General features: G+C 40.5%; 1 protein-coding gene across 11 annotated transcripts in view; it reads left to right on the forward strand.

Annotated features, from left to right (window-relative positions):
* The window catches only part of TNRC6C (trinucleotide repeat containing adaptor 6C), a 105,875-nt gene that overhangs the window by 17,865 nt on the left and 74,293 nt on the right, over nt 1-13,717 (forward strand). For all 11 annotated transcript variants that reach the window (XM_054516838.1, XM_054516836.1, XM_054516840.1 and 8 more), the window contains exons 2-3: nt 2,905-3,004; nt 3,551-3,572. In XM_054516838.1, coding sequence (XP_054372813.1) covers nt 2,942-3,004; nt 3,551-3,572 — 85 coding nt within the window. In that variant the 5' untranslated portion in view covers nt 2,905-2,941. The remainder of the gene's footprint in view (nt 1-2,904; nt 3,005-3,550; nt 3,573-13,717) is intronic.

The raw sequence follows: 13,717 nt of genomic DNA on the forward strand, positions 1-13,717 counted from the left end.
AATCAAACTTTATATAGCCATGTTTTTATTGTTTTCCTTTTGTTTTGCTCTTAGATGACTAATTTCTGCCTAAAAGTGACAGCAAGAGTTGCCATCTGAGAGGCCGCTTAAAGCTTTATTTCTATTTTAAGCATATTTAAAGCACATGTATTCAGAAGTGTCATTATGTAAATCAGTTTTGAAAATTGAGCTCCATTAAAAATTGCAGTATCATTTTCTGAGCTAATCCGAGGCTATTTTAATCTCAGAAATGAAAAAATAACCCCACAACCAAACCGTCAGGTTTCTGTGAGGAGTAGCACTTCTACCTCTGGTGTTGTAATTGCTGTGTTAATATGGTAATAAAATACATTGTATTCTTAGTGGAGCAAAATATTTGCTCTTCTTGGATTTGGAAAATCCACTGGCCTGAAATTTGGAATATTTGGAAATTCCACTGCATTGCCTGGAAACAAAAATTGATAGTGGAGTCCAGTGTAAGGAACGATTTTGGCAGTGGTGAAAGTGTCCAACCCTTTAAAGGCTTGGCTGGACCAAGAAAGGTTGGACCAGATAATCCTTAAGATCCCTTTCAACCTGGTATTATAGGAAAAGAACTTGATATTAAAAAAGAGGCCTAACAAGGAAGTTGGGTAATATGTACTCTTATAGCTTAAAGAAAACTCTGCATGTTAGGCAGGGTGGTGGTGGTGGTTTGTTTTTGTGTGTGGTTTTTTGTTTTTGTTTTTAAATACTGCCCTGAGTATTGAAGGGGATTTAAATGTAACTGTGGTGTTCTGGAATTGCAGTAATGGCATGGGGTTTCTTAAGTACCACAAGAGGAAACCAAAAAGTTTCTCATTTTACATGGATTTGTTTCATTCACCTGCTTTCAAAAACCAGAAAAAGCTGAACTTCCTCTGGCAATAGTGTGAGAGCTTGGGGGAGTTCACTGGAACAGGGCCTTTGTAGAGTCTGCTGTGACTTGGGTAGGGAGCACTGCAAATGAAGGACTGGATGTTGTTTCTTTGTAGTTCCTGAGGTCCTGGGGACTTCTGTTCTCCACTGAGCTAACAGGGATAAAGGCAAAGCTATTGCAGTTTCAGCTCAGTTTCTTTTGGCAACCAAAGTCATCACTTTTTGCAAAGTCCTGGAAGAAGGCATTTAAAAGTACAGTTTCATGCACCTTTGTCTTAAGTGTGATTTAACATTTTTTTAGTGTAATGCAAATCCCCACCTGCAGTTCCTAAGGGCAGATGTTTCCCAAACCTCAGTTTACAGTACAGGGTTTAAAAGGTGGCCCCTTGGAACTGGCAGAAGCTGAGCAGGTGGTGAATTTTTGGCCATGACAGAAGGTGAATCAGTGGTTAAAAACCAGGTAATTAATGCCATTTCAGCTGTCTGGACCTCCAGGGTTGCACCAAGAGCTCCCAGATGTGCCCAACCTCTGGCTGCTGCTCCAGACCCTGGGTCTTGCTCTTGCCTGGTATCTCTCACTTCTGTAAATAGTCTGAGTGCTGTAAAGTGCCTTAAAAAGGCACTAACACCTAAGTTTAGAGCTGTGAATTGCTTTCTGTAGTGTTTATAGTTTGGGGTGACACAAGGAAAGGGAATCTGCTTCTCATTTAGTCTGGAGCTCCATACAGGATCTGTGTAAGCATTAAAACATCTGCATGGCCAGGATCAGTATTTTCAGGCAAGTGGAAAAGCCAAATCCCAGAATGCTCTTCAGCACCAAAATATTAAAAGTTACAATGTTCCCTTTTTTATAACAAAGGGAAACTATGTAGGAAAATGCAAACTTGTTAAGAGGCAAAATGTTTCATGGGGGAATGTCTGAAGACACAATGTGCAAAATTGTGGTTGTTTTCTCCTTTAGGTAAAGAGCAGACTGACAGATAGTGACCAAAAATAAAGAGTTTTGTAACTAAAAAGCATTTTTAAACAACAACAAAGATCCAAACAAAGAAAAGGGAGGGGGGCTGCAGGCTTTGACAAGTAAAATGTAAAGCAATAGTAAATTAGGCTAAAAGTGGTCTTGAAGGAGTAATTGGAAGGCTTTGAATCTAATAATAGTGATGGTAATGGCTTCAGCCCATCAGAAACAGCCTTCTCAGAAGATCTGTAAGGCTGATGAATGATCAGGACCTGAAGAGCTGTCAAGGAAGATAAAGCAGTTATAGAGAAGTAAATGAATTATTTGCATTGGTATTTATTGGAAAGGATGTTGGGAGGGTCATTGCTATAACCATTTATTTCAGTGATGGACATAGGAAGCAGAGAGAAGAAGGTTTCAGATAGGTTTTCTTCTTGTTTTGGAAGGATTCAGGTTAATTTTTAATCAAGATGATACTAGAACAGTCTTATTTTGAATTAATGCAAATTTTTCAGCTAGAATTTATAGGATAAGCACAAAATATGATTATTGGAATTCATCTGGGCCTTAGTTTACAACTCTTGAGAACAAAATTGATGTGTAGGGAAAATTAATGCAGCATGTGTTTGATCCAAAAGAGAAAAATAGTTGCAAAGTAATGTACTTGCTCATGATCTTCAAGGTATATTGTGAATCACAGCTGCTGAAAGCCAGCAGAACTTGCATTAATTACTTGGGTTTGTTCCTTTTTTTTTCCAGTTTCAAACTTTCTTTCCCTAGAATATGCTAATATTAAACAGTGCTTATGAGTGATTGTGGAAAGAGGTTCCAAATAAAATCTGTCCTTTCTGAATTCTCACTGCCTGCTATTTTATTTGTTGTGAGTTTCAATTTTGGAACAGCTCTTTTTTGAGCTTTTATTGCAGCATTAGAAGCAGCCTTTTTTAGACATAAGATGTAGAAAGTTAGCAATGCAAATATGGATTATTCACCTTCCTAGAGAAACTTCATCTTACTGAAAAGCTCTTCCTAACCTTTGTTTTTATCAGGGAGAAAGAACAAGAAACACAAGAAGAGGAACATTTGATGGAAGAAAAGAAAAAGAAAAAGCAGGAAGAAAAGAAAAAGAAGGAAGGTGCTCAGAAAAAGGTTTGTTCATGTTCCTGTTGGAACTGATCCCTTCACTTTTAAATGTGACTGTGGCTACTGATGCTGAGCTTCACTTGTGGGAGTTTTAATTTGAAATAAGAATTGATGTGGCTGTATTTTCTAGTATAAAAATCAGGCATCATAAAAAATTCCAGACAGATTCTAAAATAAACAGGTCTTCTGTGAAAGGTGGTAGTGTGGGTGGATGCAAAGGGATGCTGGAGCAAGTCACAGAAGTGAATTCTGCTGGGTGCTCAAGGGTCCAGGGAGCCTCTGCCCCCCAGGAGAGGGAAGGCTGGGTGGTGGATGGGGCTGCTGCCCTCTCCAGTCATTCTTTACCCTTCCTCTTTGGCATCTCCTTCTGGCTTCAGGCAGACATTTCTATCACATGGAGTTAAACTAAAATTCTCTAGTCCTTAAATGAATCAAATACCTGATTTATGTAAGCAGTTTCTGCAAAAAGTTAGGCCTGCAGCCCTATAATTATTAGGTATCATTTGCAGTATTGACAAGTAGTTGATTTGTTTTGTTCTTCTCTTCTTTCAGGCTGCTGAACAAAAAACCAAAGGTAAATTCATGTTTATTTTCTGTGAAATGTTTGATATTTTTATAAGCTTGTTTGAAAAATGTGCTTGTACTTTTTATTCATTGTGTCTGTTTAATGAGGGGAGTTTATCTTACTAGGATTGTTATGTTCCTAAAGTTTTGTTGGGATTCTCAGCATAAGCTTTGGCTTATCTTGCTGGGTGTATTCTATGGCAGCCTTTTGACAAGAATATATGGATTAATTTTCTGTGAACCATAACACAGCATGTGTCATCTCTTTTGTCAAGACAGATGCAGTTTTCCATTTAGTTGTTAGTAGTTATTTATCTGTTTCAAAGACAAGTAATTGCCCCTTTCCCCTTGCACAATTCAACTCAATTTAATGTGTAAACTCAATTCATGGAGCTTAGAAGAAACGATTTCCCCTGCTGCCACCACTGCCTGTTTTTCTTTCTGTATGGCTTTTCTGCCTGGGAACTGAGTGGAGCTGCTTTGCAGCAGGGTCAGGAAGCAGCAGAGGTAAGAAATGCCTTCCCTTTGGGGGCACTGGGCTGCCAGGTTCCCTGGGAGAAAAGTTAATGAAGCTGTGCCTTTCAGAAAGGTGAGGAAAAGAGGCAAGGTAACGTCTTTCTTCTGCATCTGATGGCTTACAGATCTTTTTGTGTCTCAGTTCTGGGCCAGCTCAAATGCATTGTCATTTCTTGGTGGGTAATTAGGTGACAGACAGGCATATATGAAATACTCAGGCAAGTGGAGCTTCCCAGAGTCCCAAAGAAGGAGAATTAGAGAAGAGCCAAGCTTAACATAAGGGCTGGACTAAACAACTTATGTTGTAAACACTTATGGTTTATTTATGTTTCAAACACTTATGATTTATACAGCAGAAATTGAATATTACTTTAGTAATATAAGTAAAGTAATAACTGCATGATGAAGATACTGTACCAGTAATTTATTGAAACTCTGTCCTTTTATTTCTAAGTTTTTCCTATGTAGAAAGGGAGAGGTCAGAAAGTTTTAGTTTGAATTCTGTAGCATCTGCGCTGTGAGATTTCATGTAGTGTATGACACTGGATTTACTTTCAGGAGAAGGGATCAGAGGTATGTGAGTCCCATCAAAACTTAAGTACATGAAAAACCTTGGAATTAAGATACATAAGAGCAATTTCTATCTAAATTAAATATTTCTGTTTTCACAGCATTGCTTGTTTTGTTCTCTGTATCAGCTCATTTCTGTGTGAAAAGGTTTCACTGTTCTATAATGGATTATAATGACTTTTTAATATCACAATTCAGCAGCAGATGTTTTTGCTGTCAGGGTAACTAAATTCATTTTCACGTGGTAATGCAGTGGCTCTTCATTTCTGTTACGAGTGAGACACAGAACCTTCTGCTTTCCCTCTGTGGGATGTTACTATTTCTGTCTGTGTTGTGACAGCTTTGCTTTTAATTGCTTGAAACTGCCACGTTTGAGTTTCTAGTTAATAACCTCAGTTTTTCAGGTATGCTTGTGAGTTTGTTTCTTTCAAATTTAGGGACTGCATTTCTCCATCTGTTGGTACATTACAGATAAATACATTATCCATGTATTTAAGCATCTTCTATTGCTATAAAATATGGATCAGGAAGAAGACAGCAGTGGATAAGGACAGTTATGTTAGAGATTAAGCAGCTTTGGCATTTATTGTTTCATCTCAAATGCAGTGATGCAGCTTTTTGTGGTTCAGCATCACTGGAAGGGGGGACCTGTCCTACAGAGAGACCAAACCTCCTGTTCATGCTCAGGACAAGAGCCAGGGGTTATTTACAGTCCTGTAAATGACCCTTCTTTGAATTTCATTTGTCTGGCAAATGCTTGTTGCTTTTCAGGTTGCTCTGTGGAAATATTTTATTTCCTCTTTATAGTGCAGTTCCTTACATTTATCTTTAGGAGGGATGTGCAAGAGCTTATGAGGGGTAGCAGGAATTTCTTAAAATAGATAAAATATTAATACAAAAATTAATGAGAGGAAAAATCTGAGCTTTTTTCCTACAATATTCAGAGTTGACTGTAAACTTTATTGCAATGCTGCACCAAGTGCTTTATTTAGATACATTTTCAAGGATAAGTGACACGTGCTACTAGAACTAAAAGGCAACACAGGGATTATCATTGAATTTAGTTAATTTATTTCCTATCTGGGACAGAGCAATTAAATTAGTTTTGATGACAGGATGGCACTGCAAAACTCAGTGAATGGACTGCAGCAGGTAATGCATGCCAGTGAGCAGGATGTATTAAAACAGAGATTAAAGCTGGACATTTTGCAAAATGTAGATTTTGGTTGGTGAGATCTTAATAAATATGACTTAATGGAGCTGTTTGTGGTAACTTAAAAAAAATGCTTAATTTTATGTGTGTGTCACTGAGTTCTGCAAGTGGGTTGCCATGGCAGTGAGAGGTGCTTGCACTAGTTGGGTCCTAGTGGAGAAAAAGAAATCATACAAGTGCAGGTGGGATGTGGCAGGGTTTTTCAGTTTGTTTTTCAGCTGGCTGGGCAGGGTGTTTGTGCAGTCCCTGCTTGCTCTCAGCACTGTTTGTGAGGAGAAGGCACTTTGCTGAAGTGGGTAGGAAGGGCCAGGTGCTGAGGCTTGAGAGGGAGGGAGGGAGGGGTTGGCTTCTTCTGTGCTAGAAACCTGTGACCAAGGTCCAATTCTTTTTAATTACTGGTTAGTTTCTCATGGATTTTTGTGTCACAGAGGTGTGGAGTTGCTGTCCTGGCCAGTAATGAACTCGTGTGGTTTGTTCGTGTAGCTCTGAGCTGATCTGGGCTGCTGCAGGTTCAGTCTCTGCTGAGGCCTCAGGAAAGAGAAGGGAAGAAAGAGGAAGGAGGTTTCCTGTGGGGGTGTGTTTGTGGTGTGTTGTCAGCTCAGCCTTGCTCTGAGGCCTCAGCCCCAGCTGAATGTTTCCATTTGTGATGTGGAGCACAAACCCTTCCAAAATAAACACCTATTTCCACCCTTAGGGGAAAGGTATGTGCTGCTGCTGGAGCCCAGGCTAGGAGTGCTCCCTCACATCCACTGAAACAAATTCTTTTCTCTTTTTTAACAATGATCCAACCCTTTAAATCTTCTCTACATAACAGCTCCTTCAGTTTCTATTTTTTTCCCTGCAACGTTGTTTGCCTGAGTATTTTTGTGAGGCTGGATCTTTTATAAATACCCCGTTGGCAACAATTCTAGGGAATGTGAAAAGAAGAGAGATTGGAGAGCTGATAAAGACCTGAAATGTTTCTCAATTACTTGAAAACAAATGAAAGTAGTCTTCCTGTTCAGCTGGAGAGAAGCACTGCAGAATTAGATGAGGTGGGAAATGAGCAGGTTTTTATTGCAAATTCAAGTTGTTGTTCTTTTATGGTAATTTTTTTCAGAACAGGACTATTGAGCACAGGCTATTAGTGTTTATTTTACATGTATAAACTCTTGCCAGTTTATGTGCACTTGATCAAGAAGCTTTGTGTATAAAGGCTTTTCTAATGAAAACATTCAGCTGTAATTGTGAGCTCTGTTCTGTGTGGTAAAGGGTCACTAGTATGGGAATGGCTGTTATTTAATAACAACAGGGGCTGTCAGGGAGCTGTGCTTGTCACAAATGCTGGCAGGGTGGGTTTTGCTGCCTGCTTCTCTTCTGGCCATCCTCCTGCAGGTTTAGTCTGCACAGGTGATCAGCTCCTTGCCTGCTCCACTCCCACCTCAGCTGAATGCATTTCTTTAAAGCTGATATAAAATAACTTAAGTGGTTTGTTACTCAAACATCCACCCTGGTAATTGAAAGGCAAAGTATCCATCCAACCCTCCAGCATTATATGCAATAAAGGTAAGTGCTAAATCTGCAAACAGAGAAGTAAAAACAGTTAAGTCTGTATACTGCAGTTAGTGTAATGTAAAAAGTATTTTGGTAAATATTTTGATTAGACTTGTTAACTGGAAAATATTTTTATCCCTTTACTGTAAAGCAGAGCTGGTCAGCCTGTGCCTCTTGGACCTCCATGATCCCTGTAGGTCTGTCTGGCATGTTCATGGCATGGAGCAGGCAGGGAGAGGTGGGCTTTCCAAAGGGAAAATGGGAATTTCAGCTCCTGCTGGGGACTGATGGAGCAGGATTGCAGGGGCTGGAGTGGCCCTGGGACTCAGAGCCTGTCCAGCACTGCTGTCCTCTGTCCCAGAGGTGCAGTGGCTCCTGAGCTGAGCATCATTCCCTTCATCTGTGCTCTGCTGAGGAGCTGTCCCCTCCCCCAGGCTGTCTGGGCTGTGTGCCTTGGGACTCCTCAGTGTGTGATGATTTTAATATGCAGCTTGCAGAGTCAGGGAGGTTGTCTGCAGCCTGGGAGATTACTCTGCCAACGTTTATGCTTTCATACATTTTATTTTGGGGGACTGAACAGAAAACATGTAGCAGTGTGTGGCTGCTGGGTAAACCATTGTGGTGTCACAAATGTTGGCATAGTTCTTTCAGGTTATCTGTTACCCCCACAGGCAGAGCTGGATATTTTACCTGGAGGAATATGGTCTGCTCTATTAGAAAAGGGAGTTAAAAGGCAAAAAAGAAATGGATGAAAATATCTGAGACTCCATCCCCTGCTCTGGCATTTCTGTTGGGATGACAGGAGTCGCAGCATACCTGTTTCCAAGGCTGGGTTATTTTTATTTCCAAATCAGCCATGTAGATTATTGCATATTTTTAAATTGATTCTTTACTTACCCTGCCCAAATGGGCTGCTAGAATTTTCTCTGCCTATGCTCATGTGTGTGTGAATCACCTTCTGTAACCTCCATTCTACTCATACAGAAATGAAGTTTGTGTATATTGATAATGTGCTCCTTCTGGCTGTGGTAGATGTTACTGATGTTTAGTGGTAGTTCCATAGGAAAGAAGGGAAAATTAAACTTTTTGGAGAATCTCATCAGGATTTTAAGTAGAATTCTGACAGAGTGTAACACAATCAGTCTTTTTTCAAAAGAAAAGTCTTGAGTTTTTCTAGTTCGTGTCATATTATTGTAGGAACCAGCAAAGGCATTTTCCATAAGATTAGGAAAATGTGTTCCAGCCTACAAATCAGGTATGACTTACAACAGATTTACAACCTCTGACTCATTTGAGTATTTATAGCTTGTGCTTGAATATCTGCCTCTGTCATCTTGTTAGTTAAGTGCTGTGTTTGTACTGAACTGCTGCACATTGTAGTGACAAAATGTGCCATAAATCATCATTGCAGAAGGAGGGGGAGCCCTGCAATAAGTTCTTCAATTAGATCTTAATATGCAGTCACTTGATAACTTAATAATAACCTGTGGCCATACGTTAAGGCTTTGTAACACAGAAATGTTTTCTTTTTGATAAACGTTATCATGGGGGTGTTCTGCTACTATAGGTATCTTTAAACAAACATGAATTTGTTCATAAAACTCATAATGACTGAGATATCACTTCTCTGATAGAGGAGTAATTACCATTTTACAGCCTGCACAGAATAGAGGATGGAGGTAATTTGTGAGTGCAGCACTGGGTGAAGAGGAGTAGAAAATGCAAAAAGATTGAAGTAGACAGGAGGAGCAATTTGCATAGTCAAGGAGACAAAGCAAAAACGATGAGCTGGGAGAACTAGAGTTAAAATACTAAAGAAAAAAAAACTTTGGTTTCCTACCTGCTTTTCTTTCAAGACAAGTGACTGTGAGGTATTTAATAAGCTTTTTGCTCTCACAAGTGCAAGAAATATTACGAGTACCTTCAACATTGCCACTGTGAAGTGAAGGAGAAAAGATAAACAGTAAATGTATAAATAATCTGTGGCAAACATTATTTGGGTTTGTAGCTCTTTCTGTATGTGTCTTGCTGGTTTGCAAGTCAAAGGTGCCCAAAGAGAGATTTGCATTGATAATTTTTGCAGGGTTTGTCAGGGCTGGACACCCTGAGCCTTCTGAAGTTTTAAATCTCTGTAGCTCCTGGGAAGCTATAGATTCCCCAGCTTTCAAAGAAATGCTCTTTTCAGACAACAGCACACCAAAGCAATTAGTACAGGCTTTTGGGAAAACATTTATCTCTTAAAGTAAAACAAACACGTAACTCTGGGGTTATTTGAAAATAAAAGAAGTAACCATGAAATATTTTCTTCCTAATGTACTCCAAGCTTGAGCTGGATTTACAGAACAGCTGCCCCCTCAGAGGTGCTTTGATGTCCTTGCCTGGAGTTGCTGCTGCTTTGCTCCAGTGAAGCACCTCCAGTCCTGGTGATGCCTGGAGCAGAGGCTAGACAGAGTTAAAGGAATAAAATAGGGACTTATTTGTCACTATGATATTTTCTGAAAAATCCTTTCACCAGGATTTCTTCTCCTAGGAAGCTGAGAAGCCTCAGAAAAGAATGAAAACAATAATTATCTGATTGCTTGGGAATGTGGTCTGGAGATTGTTTACCAACAGGTACATTTTTGATTGGTTCCACGTGAATTGGTTTTAATTAATGACCAATCACCATCAGCTGTGTCACACTCTGAGGAGTCAGTCATGAGTTTTTATTATCATTCTTTTTTAGCCTTCTGATGTCTCCTTTCTCTTTCTTTAGTGTAGTTTTAGTATATAATTTATTTTAATATAATATTATAAAATAATAAATCAGTCTTCTGAGAACATGGAGTCAAATTCTCATCTCTCACCTCATCCTGAGAACCTCACAAACACTGCATTTATTAAAAGGCCTTCAGAGGATACACCTGGGGCAGTACAAGAGCCCAGCCAGGGCTATACCCAAGATAGACCCTGAGTCATGAATTTTCACACTTTTATAAGTTTTGGTCCATTTTGGTATTGGGGTTCATTGTCCAATTACAGCTCCAGGTTATGCAGTCCCATCCTCCCAGATTGCTCTCCTCATTTTGCTGTTGTTTACCCTTTCTGGGCCTGAAACAGCCCAAAAGCTCCAGTAGTGTTCTGGGCTGGAAAAGGATTGTTTTGTCTGACTGAACTGTGAAGAGAACCTGCTAACCCTTTATATGAAGTTCAGAGTTACACACTAAGGCAGTACAGAATCTGAAAAATGTGAAAGGTAAAACTTAAAGTATCACTGGTCAGTGCTTGCCTTGTGAGCTTTGCAGATCCCTCATCTGGGAATGGAAAGGCAGGTAAGGGCTCAAGCAGATACTCCTAGTGCTCCTCAGGTAGTTTTTATTCTCCTTAGAGATTGGCTGTTGTAGTTTGCTGTTCTGCAGATTTTGGCATGTGCTCATAATATAAATACAGGCAGAATATTGCTTTTTCTGTTTCCTCAGTTAGGAATTATATGGGTTTATCAGGCTGAAGATGGCAAGAGCCTGACCTGTAAATAGTTCTAGAATTAGATAAAAATGGGAGTTTTCCAACACTAGACACATTTGGTTAAAAGCACTTTTCAAATGCTCTGGGTTGTAAGGGTTGATACCCTGCTTGAAGGCAGCAGGATAACCTGTGCATCATCAGATTTCTCTTTACATGAGCCATTGTCAGATGCATTTCTAGCCTAGGACATTTTCTCTCTAAGAATACCTTTTGGAGAGAGAGCAAGCACAGACTGGGTAACACCAGCTAGGCTTTTCTAGTCTAGGCTAATTGTCAGTGGGAAATGCTCTCAGATAAATCCCAGTTTGCTTTCCCAGCAACAAAACTGCCAATACAGTTGTGGACACCTGGGTATTTTAATAGATAAATTTTAACCCAGCTGCACAGTGCTAATGGTGTTGGTTATGATCAAACTGCACACTGGGTTATGGGCACTTACCTGCCCACAGTGGGTGCTTTGCTCCCTGCTGCTGTTCCCCAGTGCAGTGTGTGGAGCATGTGGGTTGTGAAATAGTCAAACTGCTGCTCTTTTGGCATTGCAGCAGCTCAGGCATTGGCAAATGTTCTATTCTTCTGTCAGTCTGCTTGTATAATAATTGTTTACCAATTATAAATAGAATGTTGTCTGATATTTGCCCTCCATCAGAGCATATATGCCCCAGTATTTCCTTTGTAAGATGCCACTTTTGTATCTACTGACAGCAACCAACACCCATCCCACATCTCCTCCCCACCCTGCAGAGATTTGTTTCCTTGGAAGTGATTTAACAGCAAAAGTATAAGCACACTGTTCATCAGTGTGCTTCTTTCTCCTTTTACTTTCTGAACTAAAGTCTGCTGTTCACTTTTATTGTTCTTTTAGAGAAACATGTCCATGAAGGGAGTTCCTTTTCTGTCTTGAGGCCTGGCTCACACAGGTTTTCATGGAGAAGGCGGCTAACAGTTTCCCATGAAAAAATGACCTATCAGCTTTGATTTATCTGCAGCGTGCTGACCACTTTCCATTATTAGATTATCATCTTGCTACCTGGAGGAGGCTTGTAAGGCATATAAATATAATGTTGATAAGATCTGCAAACTGTGAGCTGGAGGAGAGGTTCATCAAGAAATGCATTAGCTCTCTTTGGTAATGATTGTTTTGAGATACACGCTGGGTTTCTAAGGAAAGGGAAGGATGAAATCCACTTTGAACTGTAACACTCTGGAATAGTTACTGTACAAATGCTGCAGAGGGTTATCTTGGGAAAAAGAAGGGAATGAAAAGGTGTTTTTGATTCTTTTACACTGTGTGTGAAGCATTTGGCCTGAGGGACCTTTGTGTTCTCTTGTTGACTGTCTGGTGTTGACATTCCTCTACTCTGAGAGCCCTTGGCTTCCCTGTGTTTTGCTAGATTATTTTAATGTTTTTCCTGAGTTGTTTAAGGTGGTAGCCCATACTTTACAAATCCTACAGGACTATTTAAAATGTCTCTTTAACCAGCTCACACTCTGGTAAATGCTCCAAAGCTTCTCTGCTCAGGTGTGCATGGTGCACCTGATCCTTCAGGTTATTCCTGAACTGGTTCAGGCAGTGCAGAGTGCATTAGCATCCAGAGAGGAGGTGATTTTCCCTGCAGGCATCCTGCCCCTCTGGGGTGGCAGCAGTGGCTCATGCTCAGCTTCTTGTGGGAGCTGTGTTTAACAGCAGCACTGAATCCTGCCCTGGGCGTGGCAGCCACTGTTATTGTCACCTGCCCCATGGGAACAGCTGAACTTGGTGTGACTCAGGCTCCTGCTGACCTTGCCATGTTAACAGAAGTTGTTCTCTGTTTTAGCATAGTCTCCTGAAGACCTGTCCTCCTGTTACCAGGATGCTCTTAACATTTCAGGCAGAATTTCTCATTTGGCTACTGTTACTAAGCCCATTTCTGTGTAATAACTGTGTGTAATGCGTGTGGAGTAATTAGGTATTCCTTCCTAGTGAGGAGAAGACGTGTGTCTAAAATAAACTCTTTTTTTCATAAGCCAGATTTTTTTTTCACCTTTAGGTGGCCAGACAGGCTCTCCTGAACTTCTGTTTTGAAGCACATGAGCTACTAATTGAGAGAATTGATGATTCTTCAACTCTGTTAAAAATTCAAATGCCACCTTGAGGTCTTACTATCACAGTACTAGATATATCCCTTTAGGTGAGCAAAAAGGGATGGTCTTAACCCTCTCCCCTCTCTCAGACAGGCCCAACAGATGTTCCTGAAAGATGTTTTGATTATTCTTGGAAAGACATCTTCATATTCAGTGTGTCTTTGCTATAACTTAAGCCCCTTCTTTGTTGGCTGATCTTCCCCTCCACTGCATACACCTTTTTGTGTCTCCTTTTTTAACTGAACAGGCCATCAAGTTTTCCCTGGTGCTACCATTTCCATGCTGTTTTTCAAACTATAATAATTTATGGTTTTGTTCTTTGAAAGTCCTTCCAGTTAGTGGAGAATTATTATTTTAAAATGCAGTATCTGTATGTCATGGTTTAACCCCAGGCAGGAGCTGGGGCTCACTCCTCTGGGCAGGATGTGGAGAGAATTGGAGGAGTAAAAGTGAGAAAACTCGTGGGTTGAGATGAAAACAGTTGAATAAGTAGAGCAAAAGTCACACAGGCAAAGCAAAGCAGGAGTCGATTCCCCTCTGCCATGGCAGGCAGGGAGCAGGGCCTGGGGAAGACAAACACCACCACCCAAACATCCTCCTCATCTTCCTCCTCCTCCCCCAGCTTTGTGTGGTGATCATGGCACCATCTGCTGTGGAGTATTCCCTCAGCTCAGCTGGGGTCAGCTGTCCTGGCTGTG

This window comes from Molothrus ater, chromosome 19 (genome assembly GCF_012460135.2).
Source record: "Molothrus ater isolate BHLD 08-10-18 breed brown headed cowbird chromosome 19, BPBGC_Mater_1.1, whole genome shotgun sequence".
Lineage (NCBI taxonomy): Eukaryota > Metazoa > Chordata > Aves > Passeriformes > Icteridae > Molothrus > Molothrus ater.